At 43.3% G+C, this 25,656-nt stretch overlaps 1 protein-coding gene across 4 annotated transcripts in view; it reads right to left on the bottom strand.

The window, feature by feature from the left end:
* The window catches only part of LOC120817163 (glutamate receptor 3), a 71,917-nt gene that overhangs the window by 36,792 nt on the left and 9,469 nt on the right, over positions 1-25,656 (bottom strand). For all 4 annotated transcript variants that reach the window (XR_013467606.1, XM_040173040.2, XM_040173039.2 and 1 more), the window contains exon 3: positions 12,545-12,784. Coding sequence is in view for 3 of the 4 variants with exons in the window: in XM_040173040.2 (XP_040028974.1) it covers positions 12,545-12,784 (240 nt within the window). In the remaining variant the exon portion in view is untranslated. The remainder of the gene's footprint in view (positions 1-12,544; positions 12,785-25,656) is intronic.

The following is a 25,656-nucleotide window of genomic DNA, read 5'->3' as shown; positions in this document are numbered from 1 at the left end:
TTAATTTTGCTCTATTTTTTTTCCGACTGTCAGCAGAAAAGTTTATGTTTAGTGGTTTAGACTTCAAAATCAAATTTCAACGAAATTGCTTGAGTGGAACTTAATGTGACAACAGCAACAGAACTGACAGTTCCTTTTCTAATATGTTATTATCTACTTAAATGTACCTTTGCTTCAGCCAGAGTCCATTTCAGCTTCAGCTTATGAACGGAAATGTATTATTGTCATTCATTCTACAGCATTGGACACCTCTGATAGATGCTTTTATATAATATTTATTTCTAACATGAATAAAAGCTATGAATCATTTTCACATCCTACCCTCTGGAGCCCCACAGCTGTGTCTCATCCACAAATGTAAAACAGCCAACTTCTAAATAATGGAAGACAACAACAAGTTTTCCTTATCACTGGCTATAAATCCCTGCTGTACAGATGTTGCAGCAGCTTGCAGCGGTTTCTGCTGATCATGCTCCTGAGAGCTAATCATGCTATCGATACAGAGCATATTTTAAACATGGTGTAAAGCTCGCTATCGCTAGTATGTACTATAAACATATAAACAGTACAATGTGCATATTCGGTATGTGAGCTTAAGATACCAGAGCTACCAACTCTCACGGTTTCGCCGTGTGACACACGCTTTTGCATGTTTTCACACGCACTCACGCCACACAACCAATTTCTCACGGCAAAAACAAAAATTCTGATTTTGGGCCGAAGCGCGTTCGTTTCTTTTCAAACTCCCCGACAATAAATGGCGCTGAGGAGCGCGTCTGTAAACCTATTCGCTGCATAGACGTCCTGTTTACCCCAAAGAGTCCCGCAGTCAGCAACAGAAGAAGATTTTCAAACAGACACAACCGCGGGAGAAACTGAGGAGGAGAAAAGACTAAGGAGTGTTAATGACATGTGGTTCAATTAAGTACTCACTCTCTTAAACTTTAAATCTGGAAATAAATGATTAGTTGTGTTTGTGCGTGTGATTTTGAGTGGTGAATGTAAACTGTCATAGCAAGCAGCAGGAGAGCACCTTGTTAACCTCTTGGTATACTGCACGCTGAAAACATCATAGCATCGTTTATAAAGGCTGCTCACATAACATTTGTCATTTTTTGCTGAACATAAATCATTAAGTGCTCTTAAGAATACAATTATTAACAATATAGGTTAGGTTTCAGTTAAGAATTAGTTGAATACCATTGTAATCAAAATGTCAATCAATCTAAATTGGTCAAATCTTAAACACAGGTCTATTAATTAGGCTATATTGTGGTACATAGACAGTCATTGAGGCACAGCAATAGTTTTCTGGTTGAATGTTCAGCTCAAGTCTAGAAGGCCCCACGAGTCATGAGCAGATGAACATGAATCAGAATAAGGTCAGGCATACCACCCAAAAATCCACTAGAATGCATGAAATCTACTTAAACCAACATGTCCTGGGGGTGGACCATCAGCTATGTCTTTGCTTCACAGAATGAAACCAATGTTTTCCATCTCCAGCAGGCCGCCCCTATCGACGACTTTGGGCCCCACAAACCACCAGAATGCAGGGTACAACATGGGTACTACGGCAAATGAATTCCAATTTCCTGATATTTGAGCCACCAACGCGTGTGGCTGCGTGCGCGGCAACATTTTGGTCACCCCCGACAAAATCTCACTCCAAGGTTTTTTGAAAAGTTGGCAGCTCTGAGATACATGGATCATACTATTCGTGCTATAGCCTACCTTAGGCATTTTTTGTATGCATAATCCTTACACTAGTTACAGAAAAGCCTCTAAACAAGGTTTGTTTACACTTTACTCATTTAGCTGTGGGTTAGTTAGCTAGCTAGCTACCTAGCTAAATCCACCATGCTATCCTGCTGGCGTTACACTTGAGACACTTCCTCAATGGTACGAGTGCAGGCGGAACTCTGGAGACCAGCTAGCTAACTAGCCAGCCTTCCGCTCCAGGGCCGCTCCTGGCAGTACGGGGTCATTATTTGTTGACTTTCTCAAGTAACACTCACATTCCAGCAGAGTGAGGGACTGTACAATTTTAAAAAGCAAGCCGTCCTGTCAGTGTTAGCGAGCCTGCTCAGAAGATTATTCCACCTCCACCTATGAAATAAAAACGTATGTCATGTCGACTAACAGGAGGTATCAATTCACAACACATAGGCTATTGTTTGATTATTCAGACTAAGTTGGGTAATAAGTGCTCTATTGCAGTACAGGAGAGAAGTAATATGTACATACATTTTCCTTCAATTGACATTCATCCCAGGCTATTGTGCATTGAACAAATTATTTGTATTTTATAATAATGCTGCACTGTAAACCCCCCAAAAATACAAGGCCATATCCAACTCATTTAAACAATGCATGAATGCGATGCTGCAGTTCTTAGTGTGACGGTGTATATATCGCTCGAGAAAATAACAAATTAGTGCATACTCTGCCCACTGGCCAACACAGGATGCACATCTAAGTTGAACAAAAGGCACACTCAGTCTGATGGACTGAAAAGCGAAACAGAAACAGAAAATGCTTGCTTTAATCTGTAAAGCCTGGAATATGCTGGGGATGCCTGTACTGAAGGCGGACGAGCACAAAGGTCATTTGGATACATTGAGAGTTTATTTTAGTCTTTATTTTTCCAGACTACAAGTGTATTTGTGTATATTTGTTTCCTTAGGAACCTTGTGACCTGTGGTAACCCATAAAAGCCTTCTCTGCGTTAGGTCAGAGGAGTAGATGTATCTTGACAGATGCATAATTCCAGCCTCCATCTAACACGCTTAAAAAGCAGCTTGGTTGATATGCTGGTTGTGGTTTTATGGCAAAGACCAGGCATTCGGGAGGGCTAAATAACAAATCCTGCACAGCAATTAAAGAACCCGCCGTCTTCTGACTGTGATTGATTAGTACATGATGCCTTTGTCACTTCTGTTTTAACATGAGGATTGGTATTGGTTACTAAGACTCAGGGTTGGTCGATAAGTGGCAGAGTTGGGTAGGTTGTGCCTTGGTATAGTAGTAATATGCTGTTTGGATCTTAATACTTTTTTTATAAAGCTCAAACAGGGTAGGCTATTCAATTTCTCTTTCATCTGAAATACACTTCTTGAAACAACTCTCTTGTTGTTGAAAAAGCATACAAACATCTGCGATGACTGAAAACTCAATTATTCCAGCATTTCCCTCTTGAATCTATATCAGAAACATGCGTCTGCTTGGAAATCCCAACAGAGCCTAACGACGCCCCGTGTGCTTATAAATCAGAGCTGTTGCAGATGAGAGTTGCGGTAGTGTAGCATACAGCAGCTGAGTGAGAGCCGCAGTCCGCTTCTTCGTCTGTGAACCGGATCCTAACAGGATGAGTTCTGAAGCGTCACCCGTGGCGGCGCAGCGGTAATTGAATTGAGTTGCATCTAATCTCATTGCCCAGCGCCTTTCGTTTTCCTGCCTCTCATTAGAGTACAGAGCCCAGTGTCGGAGGCCTCTCTCTCTCTCTCTCACCTCTCCTCTCATATCTCACAGCTGATACAGGCTAACTAGGCAAATCAGAAAATACATATTGCAATTCTCCTAAGCGTCTGACATGGCATTAGGTTCAACTTGCCTATAATGCACTGCATCAGCTCACTTTGGCAATGTTGGTATTACACTAATCCACATCTATCAAAAGTGGTATCTAATAATCTAATTAAATGATGAAATGTAAGTAAAGAAATTGCAATCAACTACTCTACTAAATGGAGAAGGTGAACCACGGGCAACTGACTTTACACACAGACAACATGGACTAAGTCTAAAGCTTAGCCGTGAAACATACGCGATGGCTGTTTAGCCAATAGTAAATGTTGCTGCGTTCACTTCTAACTTGCCAATCCACTGTGGCCGGGAAAACGGGATGCTGAGCATTGTCCAAGGTCTCAGAGAGCATCGAAACACAACTGAAATCAAACCACAAACACACTGGCTTCGCCTCTTAATTGTTGGGTTTGGCTCGATGATCAGGACTGAACATTTCAGGAGTGAAATATGGAGAGTGAACTTACCAGATACCACCCTCAGATGTCACACTCTCACTCTTCATTAAGTACATTGATACGTGCAATTTATTTAATAAATATTCCCACAGTTGCCTCGTCTCTATTGTCTTTTGAGGGAGCCAAAATAAATACTTACACTATTTAGGGCCTGGTGAGTATTTGCCTCTGGGCTAAGTATGCTCACAGGCCTCTGAGGATCCCTCCGGTGTTTGCGCAGTAGAGATCAAAATCCTTGGTTGGGAGAGAAAGACGGCTTTATATTTCCTCTCATTAGTCATCTGGCACGAGCCTAAAATTTAAATAAAACAGGCTGTTTTTTACTGGGAATATGTGATTCCTGCTCTTGACTTGTCTGGCAAATGATATTCAGAAGCAACAAATCATCAATCACCATCCTTTGGTTGAGAAGAATGAGATGAAATCTTGGGATGGCCGCAAGCGTAAATTGAAGTTCATTCAAGGGAAGTGTTTAAATACTGACAAAAAGCGGTAGATGCAAAAACAGGTCCATTCAACTGGTGTAATTTAGTGGAGGAGAATAACATTAAAGCCAGAGCTAAAGTATGAGCTCCTCCACTTCTCCCCGCCTGCGGGACAAAGAAGCTTCATCTCCGTAGCGGAAAGGTAGCAATCGCCTTGATATGAATGGCGAAGTAGCCCAAAAGTGTTTGGCCAAGGCTTTAATGCGGAGTTTACAGTGGGCCTATGACTGAAAACAGTTTCACTGCCAAGTGTTGTCCTAATCAAAAAGAAAGCACATGTCAAATCAAACAGAAGCAGCGTGATGTCTGTATCTTTAGGAATGCACACATGTTGGAGGGAGGAGAGTGGCGCTTCCTCACTGTGAAAATCCGCCCACAGAGCTTCTCCATCTCGTGCTGTCTTTGTTCCCTGGTGTCTCTCTCGCTCTCTCTCTCTCTCTCTCTCTCACTCACACGGCACACTGAGACGCATCAGCACATAATCACTGATGAGCATGAGGGCGAGCACACAGTATTGAGCCGTGTGTGTGTTTGTGTTTGGTCAGCTTTTGCTAATTGGCTGTTAATGGAGGACAAAAAAACGAAAAAAAAGAGAGAATTTTTACAGACAAATTAACCCAATAAATATTGTAACGTCAAATAAGTCAACCTCTACTATGGCGGCATGAAGAAAAAGCCAGGACCTTTTGTTCTAATGAAAAAAGAAAGTAGCTCCCAGCAGTAATTTCATGGCCGCTGAAGCTAGCAGAGGGTAGGTGGTAAAATGGCTTTATTCCAGGTTCAGTTAAAAAAGGGACACAGAGAAATCATAGAGCTTTATTGTGTGCTTATTGTGGCAGGACACGGCTCTTGAATTTCCGTTTTTCGAGGGGTTACTGAATTACGGAGGTTGCCACAGTAAGTTGGACTCTTGGAAGTTGGAATCTGTATATTTGGATTGTCACTTTGGCAGTGATACCTGTTTATGTCTGCGAAAACAAAGCGAAAGAAAAAATGTCAGTGATTTTTTAATATTATTTTTTTTCTGTGCATTTTATGACTTCTCTGGGGTGCCCTTTCTTGTCAGCATGTCCAGGCTGATTTATTCTCCTAATGCATGCATAATTTAGCTGTTATGAAGCCGGCGTGAAGGAGAGGGCCACTAAAGCACAAGAGGAATTTTGTGTGTGCGTAAAGTCTCGGCTGGCTGCACCTGATGTGCTATTGTGGTGGCTGTGACGAGACCACGGCGCCAAAGAAACAAGCTTTGGTCTCTGAAATACGCATGGTTGCAGTAGGGATCTGGCATTCACACTTATTATCTCACATTGTGAGCGGAGAATATAATCAACAAATGCAGGTGAGAACATTGCACTCGAGTAGACATTATTTGTGTGAAATGTGTTGGAGTGGCACAAAAAATGACTAGCTGATATTGTTAACTAATGGCACCTATATGAATTATGTCACCCGACCTTTTTAACTGATTATGTCAAATAAAAAGGGTCCCAGTACCTGGGTTTAATCGCTGAACTTTCCTTTTGGTATTCTGACGCACTGCTTGATTTGTTGTGTTGTTTACAACCGTAAGAGCAATGCCAAACGACTACAGTCAAATTAAAGAGCAGACTTGATTCGGTTTGCCATCAGAGGCATCCAGGAGAGCTTAATTATTTGACTCTTTTAGGGAACAAAGGAAACTCTCTCCGGATAGCCAATTAGAGGGGTTGGAGAAGAATAGGGAGCCCAATTTGCTTTGGTTAAAGTCTATCTGCCTGATTGCCTCCGCCCGCCCCGTCGTATCCGTCGTTCTATCTTTCTATCGACAGTAGCTTGGCAAGAGCTAGAAAAAATGAGGCTAACTCGGTGCGGCCATCCAAGCCTCACATCCACAATCCTCTTGGCGCATCACTCTGCCAATTGTGCCGGGCCGGAGTTATCATGTCTGCTTGTTAAACAGCTGATCAACGGGGTCTGTGGTGAGTTATCAAGGTTTCATTCACAGCCAAGTGGTCCTGATTGGTGCAGCTAGAGACTCATCAATCTGATTTTTCGGGGGGTGTTTTAGCACGTTTGTAAATAATTGTGTGATAATTATTACTCACAACGGCAGCCATTAGAGAGACAATCATCCCATGGTCAGAATACTCATCAACCTCCTAATAATAAAAAACATTTACCCAAACTTCAAGGACAACAATCCCATTATCCACATCTTCTCTTTAATCTAGTCTATTAAACACTTGGTGTCTGCAAGTACCAAGGCTATTTAGCATAAATAGCAACAAGTATAAAAAGCAACCTTGTATAATAGTAATTAAGTTTGCATAAGTTTTCTTACACTGGCCACTGCAACTACATGTGACATAAATGCTGCACAAGCCACATCACACAAGGAGCAATTGAGTAGTGTGTGTGCATGTCGGCTGACAATGTCACACTGATTCCACTCAGTCATTTTTGTCACATGCTGCAGTCAAAGTCCTCTGACCCTCAAAACACAATCAGGCTTAACGATGTTCCTCAGTCAGTGAGTGGCTTTCTCTTTGAGTTTGCATTATGTCAATTATTAATAATTAGCAGACACACAATGATTCGGCTGTTAAATAAATGTATTGTCACTGAATAATTTAAGGAAAAAAACAAAAGCTATTCAGTGTAAAAGGTGGCGTTGTGACAGGATATTATCAGTTCGTCGGGCAATATACTGTCCCTGATCTGTCTACTGACTATGATCATTGTAATACCATTTTATCCCAATGATATCTAGATGATGAAAAAAATAATAATAATCCGAGTACAGGCCTTCAATTAACAATTGTTTTTAAAAACTGTAAGAATAATGTCACATTGGAAGTGAAATGTTAAAAACAATAGAAAAATTATATCTAATGAGAAACGTCACTAAAATACAGCCATAAAAAAACTATACAGGCAGAAACTATAAATACAATGGATTCTCAGGCACATCTAGCTAACAAGTGCAATGAATGCGCAGCGCCTCATCATGGTAAGTAAAACAAGTAAAAGAAAGTAAATGCTATTTTTTCATGTGCTAAAAATGTGGTTTACATTTTTTCATTGACAAAATTCCTTCCTCCATTCAGCCTTAACCATCAGTGTGACTTTGGTATCCAACGTATGAACAACATGTTGTGTTAAAAAACAAATAATCATGTCATGTAAAGGTTTAGGTTCAAACGTTATTACTCCTTTGAGGAGAGATTTGCAGTAGTTCAACTCCTCCCTGCACTGTCAGGGCTTACTTGTGTTTTGCTATAAGATTTTCAGTCAATATTGACATTTCTAAGACCTTTAACAATACATGTGGCAGACAAGTGACTCGAACAACTACTGTATAAATGCATGCACACACTTTCGAGACCACATTGTGTAGGTCAGAATTTGCACATTTTTGCATGTTTTATAATAAGCTGTTCCCTTTTTGGTTACAGCAACCGCTAATGATCAATACTGTTCCTCTACCTTATTTTTCCGCATAAGTTTGCTGAATTGACCTGTCGGCATTTGGAGGACATTCTAAATACCAACGGAGTGAATGAAAGCTTCCACCTGGCTGGTCTTTGTTCATAGAAAATGTAACATCCAGCTGCCCTAATGAGGCTATGACATTGAATGACATTTCAAAAAAGTAAATAGCTCTGTGCCTTGAGTGCAGCGGATACGAGTCGGATCGTTTCTCTCCAAACTATATCATATTCGTAGTATTGATTTTAGAGGAAATGCTGACACAATGCCATTGTTATTTATGTGTCACGAACACCTCGGTGTGGCGATGTATATCGTCAGACGAGCTAAAATTCTCTCTGACAACATCATTATGGATATAAAGAGGTGACAGCAGCAGGTGAACAGGATTGTCTCAAGACTGCAACAAAAAAGAGCAAAGACAGGCAGAGGGGCGAGACCTTGATGGAGAAGAGTGAAACGGCAGCCATGAGGGAGGGACACGCATGCAATTGGACCTTTTATCAACCCCTCCCCCACATAGCGAGGGTGCAATTATGAAGCAACTACAACTGGGCACAGTGTCCAGAATTACATTTGGAAATTTACTCATTTAAGAAACATTTTAAGTGTCAAAGGGGTTGGGTCCTTCGATAGCCTTTCTGAAACCAAAACCAAAAGCACAAAAAGTAAGTAATGAAGTATCTGTTCCAAATATGGGGGAAGGTCAGTGGCCCTCTGCCTCAAACTAGGATGCTCTTGGAAACCCTCTAGCGACTCAGGGATGGCACTCGGCTTCCATCGACACTTACCTCTAAGGAAGTCTTACACCTCGTAACATAATTTTTGCTACTGACTCGTTTAAAATAGGGTCGGCTTGAAGAACGAAGAGGTCAGCTGGAGACGGCGTTCCCGTTAGCTGATAAAATCTGCCTCAGAAAGCCGTGGGGCTGTTGTGAAAACAAAAGGTATAAATGACAAGCACACTTTTGTCTACCTTTGTCTGAACTGTTTCTAAAAAGAGCATGAATTGTTGGTCTTAAATCTTCCACTTAAGTCATTTTGAACTGAGCACTTGAGGTTTGTTTTATGTCTCTTCCTGACCACTTTGCAGCACTTAAAACTGGGAAAGGTTTTGACTCTTGTGCTACCGCAGTCACAGCTGGCTGACTCTCACACGACTCTCAAGTAGGAGGGAAACAAGAGAACGCTTAAAAAGACACAGTGCAGAGAGCAAGAGAGAGAGGGACAATGACTCATAAATCAAGTAGAGGTGAGCTTGCTGAATCAGGGTTGATTGTGCCTGGGAGAGATAATAAAGCCTATAATCATCTGTCTCTGCTGCACCGACCTGGCAATTATCTGCCCATACCTGACCGCCAGAACAGAAAGGGCAAGGTCCATCTACCTTCACCCTATCCAGCTCGAGGTTTTTATGGGGATGTTTGTCTGCTGATGCAAACTGGAAGGACGTAATAAACCACATTCACTCTTGGAGAGCCGAGGACTCGGTAAAGGAAGGTGTTTGTATGAAGGAGTGCTGCGGGGACACTCAGTTCTTGCCACTGAGTCATGTGTGATGTTTGGGAGTGATTCAAAAGCACCAGTGGTCATATCTGTCTGGACCTCTCATCTCTGGCTACGCAGAGAAATGTTGAAACACACACACACATACACACACACACATAGAGTTCCCTGTCAATAGATTACATCATATAAAAGAAGAGGAACCAATCATTAAAATCATTGCCTGCAGAAGCTCCAATTGCTTCCAGTTCCTCATAACTTCTGCCTTCATGCCGCGGTCTCGTAATGGCATTTAGGGTACAAATTTACCTTAATTTCCCTCCAGTACATCTGAGCCTGAGGCATATGAACCATCATTCTCTGACTGAAAGCACTATACTAAGGACTAAAAGCATTTTTTGCAAGCCCAATATACGATCCAAATGAATAGTGTGGCTGTAATTAATCTTTTCTATTGACCGAAATCTCTTGGTGGAACTGAGCAAGTGAAAACGCTGCAATTTCTCTCCTGGGTAGCAGAGTTTGGAGAATAATTGAAAAGTTGCTTCCACGATTGCGGATGATCAATGCTTTTATCCAACACAAATGAGTAGACCAAAAAGCACTCAAGATAATTGTACAGGTAATTTGTGTCGAGCATCCTGAGCAAAGTTTATATGGCAACATTTTAATTCTACCCACCCAATCGCTTATGAGGTTGTATTGGTACGGTCAGAGTTCACTTAGTGGCTTTTCTTCTACATTTTGGCCGCTTTTTTATAATGCAATAGCACAGCTATCAAGGCAATGCTATTGCATTAACTCCCAATTAAGTGATACAAAGCAGCATTACTTAGATAATACAAAGAATTAAACATTGGTGACACCCGACCAGGTAGTTGTGCTCCAGTGTACACTTCTGCATCTGCAAGACGATTGTGGGGTGGATCATCTAGTATTCAAAAATGATGATCAGTTGATTGTTTTAAGGAGGAACGTTCAATCCAAAATTCTTAAAACTGAGTTCAATTTTTTTTAAATTTATTGTTACAATAATCAGCAACCTAATAGCTACTAATTAACTAAATAATGTGATGTATAGATACTTAAAACCGCTTATTAATCTCAAAAGTTGAATTATACATTTTGCATATTAACTGTTATTTGTTGTTACCTAACATACATTCTGAACATGGCGGATTTGGTCAATTGAAGGGTTACTTGTCAGACAAAAAAAGGGAACCTGTAAACAAATACATTGAATAAATATAAATAGCTCAAATAATCTAGAAAATGATACAGACAAAAGCAGTTGTCTTGACAATTTTACATTTGCCTCAGGGCCGTCGGGTAGAAAAAACATACACCCTTGTAGACTATTTTCCCCTGTCGCTCCCTCTGGTTTAGCCAGCAGTCAGTGTCCATATTGCCTTGGGAGCTGCAATACCTGATAAGCGAAGGTAGAGGCTCCCTGACACATCTGTCTGCTTGATGAGCCAAGTGTCAAAGCCCCCCAAAGTGCTGGATGGAGTGCATCAATAAACGACTTTAATCCCCTCCTGGGGCCAATGTCCTCCTACTAATAAGGGATCGTCTTACACCGCTGGCAGAGAGGAGAGAGGTAAAAGTGGCTTGGCATGGGCCTCAGCACGAGTGTGTCTGGTACGCGGGGAATTGTCTGTACACAGGTAACAGCCTGTAAATCACACGCGCCTGCTGTCGGCTTAATTGTTGGATTCTAACAGTGTTTTGTTCCCTCCTCCTTCTCACTTTCTCTGCCTCTCTTTTGCCCTCCGTCCTTCTATGCCCTCTTGAAAGTATATGGCTATTTGTCATCGCTCATTTCTCTTTTCTAACACTTGTTCTGTTTTTGGTCTTTCAGCCTCATTTCACCACCTCCGCTTTGTCTCCAACTCTGCCCCAGACAGTCTCACTTGCCAGCAAGAAGAAGGAGAAGTAGAGGCATGGCTAGTATTGGCTCTGCTGAAGGACGCGTGGGTTGCTTGCATCCGCAGGGAAAGATCCAATGAGTGTTCTAGTCAGAGTGACCCTAATTAACCACATATTATCTGCAGGCTGCGTGGAGGATTAAGGCCCTCGGCTCTAGACCCTACAGGCCCGGAGCCCCAAAGAGTGAGGACTGTGCGCTAAAGCACACTTCATATTCTGCCTCAGAGCAAGACACGGAGAGGAGGGGGCCTGACGCTCGGCCGGAAAAAAACACAGACGGAGCAGATAGCTCGGAGCACTTTTGGACCTTTCCGTAATGAGGAAATAAACACGGGCATCCGAACTGCTGGGCGCGGTACGGGAGGAATACGCAGCCCCCCTTTTGGCACCCTTGCAAAGAGAAAGAAATATTGTAGCTTTGTCTGTCATTTCCTGAATATATATATATATATATATATATATATATATATATATATATATATATATATATATATATATATCCCTGTAGACCACGTGCTGGTTTCTGCAAGAGGAGGGGATCATTATTCCATTGAGAGATAATGATAATGAAATTTCTTGTTTGACGTGAAAAAAAGAAACGGAAATGAACACTTCGCCACGTCGGTCTTGCTGCATGAAACCAGCGTCTATTGTCCAACCTGTCAACCCTCATTGACGCATCGCAATAAGCAGCAACCAACAGTCAGAGACTTTGGTTTGTGCACAAAACACTTCAGTTACAGCCGCGCCACAGCTAATCTCAGGTGCAACACTAGCCAATGACTGCAACTTTAATTAAACAGAAGATTAGATGACACCAAAAGAACATCCCTTGTAGCGCTGCGTCTTTAAGTGGGATGTGCTATTACGAGAGTTAAGAGCTGCCAGCCAATACAGTTTAACATTTGCATAAAACCAAAACTACTGTATAAAATAGTGCAGTGTTAACAGTTCAAGCTCTTACAGGGCTTTCATGAATTATTACAAGTGAAATCTATCCTCCGCTAACCCCCGGTGTGCCGCTGCTGTTCTGAGCCTCCCAAGCGCTTCCCGTGGTTCCGCTCTGCAACTCGAGCCGGGAGTCACGATCGGAGGCCCACGCATGTCGCTTACCTCGGTCCGTGTCGTAGAGATAGACAAACTTCTGCCACTTGTAGTGAGAGAGCAGGCTGAGGACGGCGCCGCGCAGGGCGGGGCGCATCTGGATGACGAACTGCACCTCGTTGTCGGTGGGGTAACTCGGCGTGACAAAGGAGGTGTGCAGGGCGCCGCAGAACGAGGTCAAGGTGTTCATGGACTTCTTGTCGTAGAATCCGAAGATGGCGTACACGCCGCGGGAGAACTGGGAGCAAACTGCGGGGTCAACGAGAGGTCAGGAGGACACAAGTGTTAGGACGTCAGCCGGCACAATATGGACATTCATGGACATGTGTGTCTCAAAACATCAGGCACTTGTAGACAGACATTTGACCAAGTCCTGTAAAAATATGAATACTTCAATGGATATTTTAATTACCGACAGCCCAAGGTGATGTATTAAAATGAATTACAAAATAAACTACTAAAAACATGGTTAAAAATGTATTTTGCTAACTGATTGATCTTCTATGATTCTTTGATTAGCGTTCCTGGTTTATATGAATTGTCATTGTGATAAGGAGAACTACTCAACTAATGATGACATGACATCTGGACTCACCAAAAAATGATACATGAATGCTGTGTTATAAAATTGGCGGTGAGGAGAAGGTAGCGTCCAAAAAAAAACCCAACCAAGTTGCATTGTAGGAAATGTATGATCCAAAGTTTGAGTCAGTCAGTCAGTGAGGATATCTCTATTTCTGCTGCTTTTGACCATTCCCGTTTTCTTTGTAGTACTTTGTATTATTATCAAACCACCGGAATGGCCGTTAGATCCAGAAAATAATGGTAGAAATTGGAAGGATTTTTGTGACGCGGCACTGAATGAAACCCATCCCTAGCGATCACAATATAAAACCCATTTGACACCCCGTAATAGCGTTCATTAATGTGAAAAATGCACGTATGTGCACACTGCACAAAAAGACAGCATGCGTTGCATAAGAAGGAAAACAGATCTGCATCTCGACAGGATGTCGGCAAATAATCCCACCGCAGTAAATGCAAGTGGAACAGAGTGTGCTTTGTTTGTTTTGGGGGGGGGGGGACAGTGACAGCCAATGGATAGGACAAGCCGTGCCGATCACCGAAGGTCTCCGTCCCCCACCAGGAGCTCCCACCGGTGATCGCTCTGTTCCCTCATCAAACATAGATGCAGCATTTGCAGCAGCCGCGAGCTGCCCGTCGCCGCTCCTCTCGCCTCCTACGAAAGGCCGCTCTTTTCTGCCTCCGGTGTAAAGTGAACGCCGCCTCCCTCTCCGCAACCTTGAGCCCACGACGTCTTTGTTTGTTGATGCAGCCACGTACCTGAGAGGTAGCTTTGCATAAATACAAGGTATACAAATAGATATCACATTTTTTCGATGAGATTGACTCCACTTTTGAGGAAGAAAGGAACAAAGAAAATGTCAATGTCAACAAGCTGTAGACTTCTCTGTGAAAATGAGCATGTGGGGCCACCAAACGTAGAAGAAAAGAAACAGTTACACCATTATTTGAATGTTTTTGCTCGAACAAATCTATAACAACCACTTCAGGGAATGAACGTTTCACAAATCCAATGTTCTTTTTTTCCTCTTGCATTTATTGTGTGCATCTGATGACATTTCTTGAGAGGAAAAAACATTTCCATTTACTGCATTTGTAAATGGAAACGTGTTTGTGCTCTAGTGGGACGGCGTAACTCGTCAGGCAGGACTGACTTCCAGTCCGTCACAAGCCATTAATGTGTAAACTAACGTTCGGAGCTACAGGTGCTTTATGCTATTTCAGTTCATTCATTTTATTTTGTATAGCCCCAAATCAAAAATGACAAATTTGCCTCAGAGGGCTTTACAGTCCATATGTACATATGCAACGTCCTCTGTCCCAAAACCCTCTTTCGGGAACACAGGAGAACTCCCCCAGAAAAAACTTCAACGGGGAGAAAAAAGAATCAAGCGCTCCCAATGGCCCAATAGTCGGGTAATCTTTGAAGATTCTAGTACGACAGAGGGGAAGGGAGGCACTATCCAATCTAATGTAATTGCTGTCTTAAATTATTGTTTCTGATTGGCTGAAGAGTTTTCATCTCGATTCAATTGTTAAGGATGTGACGCATCAGCCATCTTACAGGCCCCTGTTCAAACACTGCTCTGAACATCAAATTCATCAAGGTGATCCGTGCTGGAGACGTTGGGCTGTGAACCTGGAACCAAACGTGTACGCACGCAACAACCTTTTTGTTTTTTTGTTGTTTGTCTTTGTGAAAAACAGGGCGACAGTATTTAGACACTCAAGAGGACGCCGCGTCGGGTGCTCGCGTGTTCCACCACAGATGCTGTGAGAACGAGCGATGGAGTCACTGACGGGATTTGCCTCATCCTTTTCAATTCTATTCCCTCCCTATCTGTCCTGGTACAGACCCCTTTCCCAAAGTATAGGGATCCATTCTCAGCAACACACACACACACACACACAAACTCTACTGTTTGATAAGTGAATCAACAGATGGACAGCGGCATTGTGGGCAAGTGCTGCAGGGCGAGTGGTGCAATCTCCCGCACTGAATGGGAGGCAGAAGGAGCTGCAGTCCTCGTTGAGGCCCAGTTTTCTCTACACTCTCTCTTAATTTGGGCCACTTCTGACACAGAACCTATCCCAGGGGGACCAAACCTGGCAGCCTCTTTCTTTCTGCTCAGCTGTCCTCTGCTTATTAGGTTGAGCTTTGAGCAAACCCAAGCTTCGGAAACAGATATATCCCCGTCACACCCCTCTTGCCCCCATTAGATGTCTTGAAGCTGCACTCTTTTCCGGGCTTCCGCCTTGTTGCGCGGGGAATGGTAGCGCGTTGCAGGGTGCGATCTGAGGTCCTGGTGTTGGCCACCCAACGGCAGTGGATGTTCTTGACTAAGAATGACCTGTTCTGTTTTTTGGGGCACACGCTTTGCCAGGCTCACTGAACAAGATCTGCCAGCATCCTGCAGCTCTGCTCATCAGAAACAAGGCGTCCTTCCACAAGAACAGCACCGCACCATCGGCGCCTCCAGCTTCGGCGGATTCTGTCCTCACGAGCAATCCGTGGCTCACAGGAGTGGAAGTCAAATGCACATTGCTGTAAGAAGATCCAGACAGTTAATGCTACGCTACACACAAACAATGGAGGCAATGTTGTTTTATTTTCATTAGGCCACAAGCTGTGCTTTACAGAAACCCTGTTTTCTCACTGTTAATCAGTACTGGCCAACAAATGAGGCGTTTCATGAGGCGTTTGTAGCATGTAGATGATCTGAATGTCCAGGAACCTTCAGGTGAAACCAGCAGAAACTGTCCATCGTAATTAATTAAGCAAATGTCGCCCCATCATCAGTGAAAATGGCGCTTCCTCTTCAAGGCTACAACCATCACTTTCACAAACTGCTGTGGAAAAATAGTGTGAAAGAACAAACCCAGTGATGTTGGAGGAAAAAGAAAGATTGTTGGCTGTTATCGCAAATCAGCTTAACAAAAGACGCTTGTTCATTCCTCACAGAAATGAACAAGCGTTTTTTCTGACCTCCTTCAGCATCGCTTTCTAATTGATCTGCATTTACATAAGAAGCTGAACCAATTTGCTACCTTGTTATTTTCTGCCGCGTTCATATTTCTTACGCTTTTAAATTACAGTGAACCTTTCAGTCGAGGGTGACTAGCATGAAAGCAGAAAAAATAAGCAGAATATAAACACATACAACTAAGTGTATTAATAGGAAATAGCAACCATAAAAAAAGGAAAAAGAGAAATCACTAGAAACATATTGACCTCAAGGAATTTAATATTTCTTTGAAGTGAAAATAAGAGTGAATTGCACAAAGATTTCAGCTTAATAAGTTGTATAAAACAAACAAATGCACACAGTTTTAACACAAAGGACTGGTTGCAGCATGATTCCTGAAGTGTTTCATATTGAGTTCCCTATTATTTGCGATTCTTAAGAGGCAAAGTCCTAACTTCAACTGTTTTTTGAAAGATTCATCAGATTCTTTGGAAAGAGCTGCATATATATATGTGTGTTCCTTCACTTCCCCCGTGCAGTTCTGATCCCCACTCTTCCTTCAACGCTTCACTGTCTCTCTCAACTTTCCTCATCACTCTATTTGACCTCTGCTTTTGCCTCCGCCATCTGGTCATCCCCCAAAGCATACATCCTCGTTCGAGCCTGGCAGTATATCTCTCCACCTGACTGCCTCTCTCTCTCTCTCTTTTTCCCTTCTCACATTGTTTCCCGGTGATATCGTTCCGCTCCATCAGCGGAGCACAGATTGGAGATGGACTTTTGTTTAAAAAATAACGACAAAGAAGAAAAATTGCACGGCACAGTCAGGAGGGAGAGTTGCTGTGGAGAAACGCACCGTCTAATATAATACAAATAAATCTTCTGTGGGTGGAAATAAGACGACCGAACGGCTCTCCAACTCGGACCGAATAACACACGCGTTAATATAATTCGATGATTCCGCACGTGTCACCTTGAATTTAAGAAATGCTAATTTCCCCCACAAGTCCCCAGACAGCCATGTGCGTCCACACGGAGCTTAGAGGACTTTGCTTGGGGACCAAGTGGTAAACAACACAACCAAAAATTCCCTCTCATCTGCCTCTTCTCATTTTCCCTTTTTTCTTTCTTCCTCTGCAGCTAACCGCGTTTCTTCTGCTCCTCCTCCTCCTCCTCCTCCTCCTCCTCCTCCTCCTCCTCCTCCTCCTCCCCCTTTCCTGCTGCAGGGGACCATGCATCCCATCTCCAGTTCACTGGTCAAACACACACAGCGTGCCGCCCTCATTCCCATTCTATAATCAGGACACTCGGCAGTGCTACGGGGATGTTACATTTCTGATGCATCACTTGAGATGGCTGGCCTGGAATGCTAGTTCAGAGGGGCATGTGGTATCCGGCGGGCATTCTGAGCTGTAGTTCGTGGAGAAAAAAAATGATATTAAAAGAACCCTTTTTCACTCAAAGTGCTTGGGAACCCAGGCTCTTTGCGGCTCCATGAGCCATAGCTTTGCACAGCCTTGGGAATGATGCCGGGAACAGTAAATGTCAACGATGATTGTATTTCTTCAGCTGTTTGCCTTGTCTTTTTCCCGCAAAAAAACCCCGCATTCTCCTTTTGGCTCCGTTGTTTCCGGTTCTTGTAGCCCCCCTCTCCCTGTTTCACCAGCCTTCATCAGGACCAGCCTGTCCTGCTCTAAAGAAGGGATGCTGCCACTGGGAGATAGCTCATGAGTGCCCCGGGGGATTGCATCGGCTCTTGTCATATACGTGAAGAGCTTCTAACTGTTAACTCAAATGGCAGACCTAGATTCACGAACGACTCAACCGCAATGGTGCCGCGAGACGTTAAAAGGAAGCTGTTACAAGTCCTTCTCCATCAACATCCTCTTTAAATCACCTGCTGGGCTCAACGACAGCGACTGGCGCATGGTGGAAAGAGAGGAAACAAATATACCCTCATCCTGCATACAGGGAATGTATCCTAGCAGGGCCACTGCGAATCTGGATGTTATTGATATTGGATGTTCAGTGAATCGTTAGAGAAAAAGATTGGTTTCATTTCACACTGTAATCAATGTTCTTCAACACAATAAACATAGAGTTTTCATGTGTAATGCATAACAGTGAATTCTAAAATGTTGCCTAAATTTGTCGTATTTTGATACATTGTCTATTTATAGTTCATTCAATATTGATATTGATATATACGATTTTGGAGCATTTTATGCTTCAATATGATATCAATAGTGTTTTCAGAAAGTAAGAGGGAGAGAAACAAAGTGGCCTTGCTGGACTTGAATCATGGAAGATGAAGATCATGATCACCTTCTTCCACCTCTGCTTCAACCAAGCCACGGAGGGCCCTGCAGTACTGTAACAGCAGTGTCATAACACTTACTGTCGCACAGACACAAAATATTTCCCTCAATGACCTTTCATTAAAATTACAAAAGAAGACAATGTTTGACAACTGGTAGCGGTACGCAGCAGCACTGCTTCCTGGTGGCAGCGGTGGGCCGAGAAGCCCAGTTAATACTTGTGCCGACTGCAGGGGAGAGAGCGATAAACAAGGAGGCACTCGCGCTCCTTTAAGTAGCCGGTCCGCTAGAGAGCTCATCTGCTGTTTGGCTTTGAAAAAACACAAAATACAAGCAATCCCCTGGCTAGTTCAGACCGTGTGTGTCTTCATGCGCCTCTTCGTGTGTTTGTCGGAGTGTATGATGGATGATAGGGGGTAGGGAGCCTGTGCCGGGAACGCTCTATCACTTGGGAGGAGCTCACCCAGTAAGAGAAAAGCATCTCCACACACCGAGGAGAGGTCTCGAACTGCCTTTCCCCCCTCTTGTTGTTTTGAACTTTTTCCTTTTGTAACCGAATAAACTCATATATGCTTGAATGTTGTGCTGTGGTTATGCATATGCATAGATCTGATTACAGAAAAGGGACGTGTACCTTTTGTTGTATCTTACTCTGTGTGTGAACCTGCAGTTTGACCCTCGATACATTAGTAAAAGTCACAAAAAAGGTTACTGGCCAATAACTTTGAATGGCTGAAATGAGTGTGTCTCTGTAAATGCTGGCACACTCTACACAAAGGAGACTCGTATAAATGTTGTGTTGTGGAGTAGAAAGAAGGCCAACTAGAAGAGCACGGCAGTCCTGTCGAGTTTCTCGCTCACAGTTACCATTATTATAAATATCAAGAATATTTAAAGAAATATATAAATAAGTAGTATCGGACAATATTGACAGGATTATTTTCATTACTAAAATTTTATACACTGAGCAAAACTGCATGAACAGTATTCATTTTAGCTGAGGATTTCCTGAAACTGATCACAGTATATTCCATAAGAAAAGATGGTTCACACGCGCTCATGGTGCAGGTAACTAGTAGAATATCCTCTGAGAAGCAATTAATGGAAATCTTTATGAAATTATAAAATTTAAATTTACGATTAGGATTTTTTTTTTTAATCCTCTCTGAGCTGATTGAAGAGTGGGGAATCCAACTGACGAGGACCTTATGGAAATCTGTGTGAAGGCGTAACATTCTGACTCGGGTTAGCACGATTTACATTCTCTTTGAAGCTTCAAGAATTGGGCTGAAAAGGCATCCATAGGGAAAAAAAGTATCCCACACCAGCCTGCACCTTGAAGGCTCAAGTACAAGCCCAGTCAGTTGTAATGAGATGTGAGTGGACTTCTGCTCTGTTAGCAAGGAGCAACGACTGAGACACCAGATATGAATTATGTGTCGTTATTGTGTCCATCAAAGGAAAGATTACTCATGACAATTTGAACTAGCTGCTTTTTCAGTAACAGAATATTCACACTCAACCGGATTGTTGACAATTTTACTCCAATTTTGAAATCTGTCTTAATAGAATTAAAAAATAAATACTAATAAAACCAAGTAGGACTCTTGTTTATTTTATCAATAACATGTATTTATTTATCGATCGTTTTATTCTAGATGTTAAACACTGTATTCAAACTTTCATAACAGGTTTCCTGACAACAGAGATATTATTATCAAGTTAAAATAAGCTTTTCTTTGTTCCTTGATATTACCTTGTTTAACCCAATGTAACTCACTTTGGCAATATACACTTTTTATGTCTATTATCCATTATACTAAAGCAATTTTAGCAATTGTGGATTATAAAGCATTCTATAATGTCATATAATGTCAAGTACAATAACACTTGTAAGTGACTGTAATCATCACTGTAATACATTATTATGTACTAATAATGCTTAATTGGGCATTGTTTGCTTGCAGTAAAGTGGAAATACATTAATTCAATCTATGCAAGACAGAACAATTTATTTTAACTTTACATCAAGCAAGCAATGAGCTCTTGAAGCAATTTATAATCACATTACAATGCACTGCAGCAGTGATGTAATGCATCGTAAAAGCGTTGTATTATGTTACAATTATAGTAATAGTCATACACTATAACTCTTGCAAAAAATGTCATTGAGTGACTAGCACTTAAGTATTATTATACTTCTCCCGGTAAGTCATTTTAAAATGCTTCTTCGTGTCACGCATCGTTATAGTTTTGTATGAGTGCATACAACTATATCCTATACTCATTGTACGGAACGCTTCTTCTACACTTGATTCTCATAGAAGGTTTTCATAGATGTGTCAGGTCAGGTCGAGGTGTGGCCTGCAAGCATGTACTTCCCCATCGCTGCAGTACATCAGCTTTTCTCTTTCCTCTCATGTTTTTCTTTGCAGCCCTCAACCAGCAACTCCTTCTCCTCTCCACCTGCCATCTTGATGATAAAGTCCTGTGCTTGTGAGAGTGGCCGGTGAGCAATCCTCAAGGGAGTCGATGACTCTCGGCTCCGTCTCCTTTCTGACAGACCTTGTTCACCTTCAAGGTCCTGCCCTAATGCTTTTTGTTTGAACCCAGAGCGAGACACTCTGCGGCTTTTAAACACTGGGTAGCTCGCATAGCAACTGCTCTATATGTTCAACCTCGGGAGGATTTGCATGCAGACGCCTCACTTTGCACCCGTCCGCTGCATTTTATTTCCTCGACACATGCAATTAAAGACTTATCTATGCGAGTGGGTAGTAGGCATAAACCCCTTGGCCCTCGCCTTCGACCTCGAGAGACGCTCTCTGGACTCCCCGGCCCATCTGCTTGAACAAATGAGAATCCCCTCTCTTCTTCTTCTTCTTCTTCTTTCGCACGCCACCATTTGCTGCAATGCAGAGGCGAGAGGAGTGCTACAGGACTTTCCTTTACAGAGACGATCACTTCCTCTCACCTCTCAGGACGATGTCAGCAAGGCGAGGACCGCTGCTGAACACTGACCCTTTTGAGTGTGTGCATTTCTTTAATTTTTTTTTTTTTAAAGAGGATTCAGCAGCGTATGAAACATGTAAGGCTTATGATATTCTGTAATTGGATTTCCAAGAAAGCTGGTGACAAAGTCCCTCACACACCACTAATCCTCCCGATCAACACTGCGGGCCTAAAGCGTGCCCTTCTCCGCAGATGAATGTGAAGGGAAGGAAGGGAGCGGGAAGAGGACGGAGGCCAGAGGAAGCGGCATGAACCCAGGAGGAAGAACGCGGGGGAACCGCGAGGGGGTGTGAATTGCGCCGCATGAAGGCATGCCGACGTGTTTAATCAGCGTCTCCGCGTTATGGGAAGCGAGGCCGGTTAGAGGAGAGTTCAACGTGTCGGAACCAACGCGGCAAACATTGGAACCGTTGCTGTCAGAAGCGGTCAGGGGTTCTGCCTTCACAACAAACGAGGGGGGGGGATTAGCTCTGCCGAATCACAGGAAACGGTTCACTTTAAGGTTCCGTGACAGATGCCTCCGAGAGAAGAGGACACACAGAGGACACTCTCAGCCATATCAAAGAGATTAAAGGGATTGTTTAAGGCGACGCCTCGAACTGATTGGACCTGACTTCGGCGGAGCTCGGCTCGCCTGGGTGAAGATGCGTGCCGTTGTTTCGCGTATCCACTCAACTGACTTGTTTTGGATCCAATTGTACACGGCGGGAGAAATAACTTGTGAGGTGAAATCCTCGCGGGCTCCTTGTTTTAGATGATTGAGAAAGGAAGAAAAGAAAACGAGCAGAGGGAACTTTGTAAATGTCTGGCAGGCACATATATTTTTCCATCACTGTCAAAACGCGGGATTGTTTTTTTGTGCCCTGCATCAATTCTATCTGTTCTGCAGGATAAACTAGTTTCTGTTTGTCATCCTCTCTTTTCCTGATCTGCAAGACGAGGCTGCGTCTAGTCTTGAAATGTCTATATTCCGGTTAGCGCAAACCATCTGAGTGTAATGCTTCCTGACTGCTAGATTCAGTCCTATGGGGGATTTTTGGATCCGTAATTTCTCGCGTTTCGCACAGGTCCAACAAGATGAGATGACGATCTGCCACTCTCAAGTTCCACTTCCAGCGCATGTAAACCAAGCCTTTGCCCCCCAGTGCCTCTAATCAAATTACATATCGCGTTTCACATCCATACGTCGATGAGACAAAACGCATTGTGCAGTCTGATTATTACCTCTCCCGTATCGTCGCCTTTCTGCGGAGGATTATAGAATAAGAAGGCACCAGTTATTTAACCTTGAAGACATCACTTCTCAGACATTCCCCTCTCGTTTTTCAGCCTCAATCCAGGCTGGGTTAAGTAGGTAGAGTCCAGCACCACTTTTCATTTTATTAGTGCCCTTGCTGAGATGACGCTTCGTCCCTGAATGATAATGCTGGAGGTAGAAGGGGGAGAGAGAAAGAGTGACATATGGGAAAACAAAGAGCGATGACATTGAGCGAGCTGCAGTCCTGTATATGCCGAGGCCCTGGCATTTAAACCCTTACTCACCTTACTTTTCTGAAGCAAACTTTCTCGCAAAAAAAATATAAAAGATTCTTAGAGAGCGGATTTAGAGCCATTTCACAAAGCCGCTTGGAAAGAGAGGAGAGCAAGAGGTTTTCTCATATTAGATGAAAAGATGGATTCTCGAGTCAGAATAAGTCTCGGGTTTGACGCTGTCCGTCTCACGACAGCGTGATAAAGACACGCTGAAATGGACGGGGTCCACATGGCAGACGGATCAAAAGCAAACTGCTTTGAAGAAAATTAACTTTCAAAGTAGGGTCATGAAGTTGCCAGATAAAATGGATTTTTAGTTTAACCACAATCCTGTATTATAATGTGTTTATTAGTCCGGGTAATCCAAGGTTCCCTTTAAACCTTCTTGAGGGAAACAGTGAAAGAAAAAGATTGAAAGGGAAGCTAGGGTTTATTAGAACTTTTATATTTTTGGTCATGTATGTTATTGTTGCATTTTTTGTCAGACAAACAAGCCAAATTATTATTCGGTAAAATCCAAAACCAAGCTTGTTATAAAAGGTTGTTTTCTGGGTTATTCATATTATAATAAATATTCCAATCATACCCATCGTATTTGGGTGGAGGCGGGAGGAGGTAACAGTGAGTCCACCGACTCTTAAAGATGGTGATACACAAGTTTTATTTATATTTGTATTAAACCTGCACCTTGTGCCAATCCCACTCTTTCACATAACAACTAAATATTCCTTTCAGTTACAGGGAGTCTTGGGCTGAAAAGCTTAACTCTGAGACAAACCCCTGAAATTGGGGGGTGAAATGTTCACCGACGTTTCATAAACTTTGGCCACTTGAGAGCAATTTCCAAACTTAAGCTTCTTTATGCGTAAAGACCTAAAGTCTATCCCCTTACAGCTCAGGGATGGGACTTGGGAAGGCGGCGGCCCTACAATGTGCAATGTGCATTTTGCTAAAGAGAAACAAAGCAGAGACTTCTCGGTGCCCTCGGCATACTTGTTTGGAAAATCTTGCTTCCCGCTTCCACAAGAACGCGCTATCTCACACACATTGTACGCTCCTTTCCAGTACGCTCATTTTGGAAGTGGACATCTTGCCGCTGAACATTGGCGACGTCACTGACTTTTCTGCGTCTGCTGTTCAATCTGTACGGCTCAACTACAGATGCGTAGTTAACAATACCAGACCGCATTCTCTGGACATCCAGCTGGCTTCAGCCCGCGATAGACGGCAGGCAGACGGAGGGAGGGAGAGAGGGAGGGAGGGAGACGTGCTGTGGTCTTGCGATCCAGTTCACATCACACACACGGGCACACGCAAACACAATGGCCGGTCACTTCTTCTCTCCGTCTCCAGCACTGCGCCTCTACCCACCACTGTTCCCTCCTCTCATAAACATAGCTATAAGCCACTGAACTCTCCAGAGTCCCTTTTCATCCTCCTCTTTTTTTTTTTTTGCACTGTCAGAGCTGCAAAGGGCACCGGCATTTGAGAGCAGCTTTTCATTGAGGCCTCTGGAATGGATTCACTCCAAACGGCCTTTTCATTCAGCAGCTGCAATGGATTAGCTCTGTCATGGGTCCAGATGAGGTTTGCCTTCTTGATCTGCACGCCACGCCGGAGAAAATAGATCCACGCCACCGAGATAAAGACTGGAGGAAAAAACTAAATTAAGGGACGGAAATCGCCCCGGCGGCTACCCAATGGTCGATGATACAACACTTCAATATTTCATCCCACGGCCATGCATGGAAACACAAACACGGACAGAGGCCTGGGAGCAACCGCCCACAGGTTTTATGTATCCATGTGTGAAATGGCAAGAGCCACACAACAGTACTCTCCGAATTAACCATCGGAGGGTGGATTGGTTGAGCGAGCACATCATGTTCACTTAATTCTCACTCATGGGGATAGTGAGCACTAAAGACAGGAGAACCGTGATAAGAAGCATGTAAAGTAGAAGAACCCCATCTGCGTCACAATCTAATCTTTTGTTCCGGCACACGCACCACTAAAACGCCTTCTCAGTCCGCAGTTGGAAAAAAGCTCACGTGAATCAGTGAACAGGCACCGCTTGTCATGGTGACGACACGGATAGAACGACTTGGGTGGTTTGGGTCCGCTCCTCCTCAAACCCACCGGGAGATATTTCTGCCTCGGTATCATCAGCAGGTTTTTTTTCTATCACATCTGTCTATAAAAACCTGCTTGTTGCCAGACGTGTCGGTCTGCATTGTCCCGGTCATTGCGTACGATGCGTTTGATGTTAAACACGAAGGTGGGGCAAGTCTGATTTGCATTTTCGGCGTCACTGCGAGGTATATGCTAATATCTTCCTTTTTCTTCCTCCTCTCCTTCAGCTCGTATGCCAGAGTGCCCATACACTAGTTTCACAAGGTTATAATGCTCCAGTGGCCCGGCGACTGTGAACTGTCACAAGCAATCAGTTATGATGGAGCCCTTGTTTCTGCACAGACATGCAGCTCTGGCGGAGCTCTGATAGCGACTGTCTCTTTTGAAGCGGGCCAAAAAACGCGCAGATCAATCTGCTCAGTCGGCAGACGGAGGGCTGGATGCTGGAAGCCCCGTCGCACTGCGATCCAATATTTAGTTGGGAGAGTACGTCGTGATACTCCCTGTTGATGTTTGGTATTCACCACAACGCCGCCCCGATGTCTTAGGATTTTTTTGGACCATTTTTAGCACA

This window comes from Gasterosteus aculeatus, chromosome 4 (assembly GCF_964276395.1).
Source record: "Gasterosteus aculeatus chromosome 4, fGasAcu3.hap1.1, whole genome shotgun sequence".
Classification (NCBI taxonomy): Eukaryota; Metazoa; Chordata; class Actinopteri; order Perciformes; family Gasterosteidae; genus Gasterosteus; species Gasterosteus aculeatus.
This window is presented reverse-complemented; position numbering and strand designations above follow the sequence as displayed.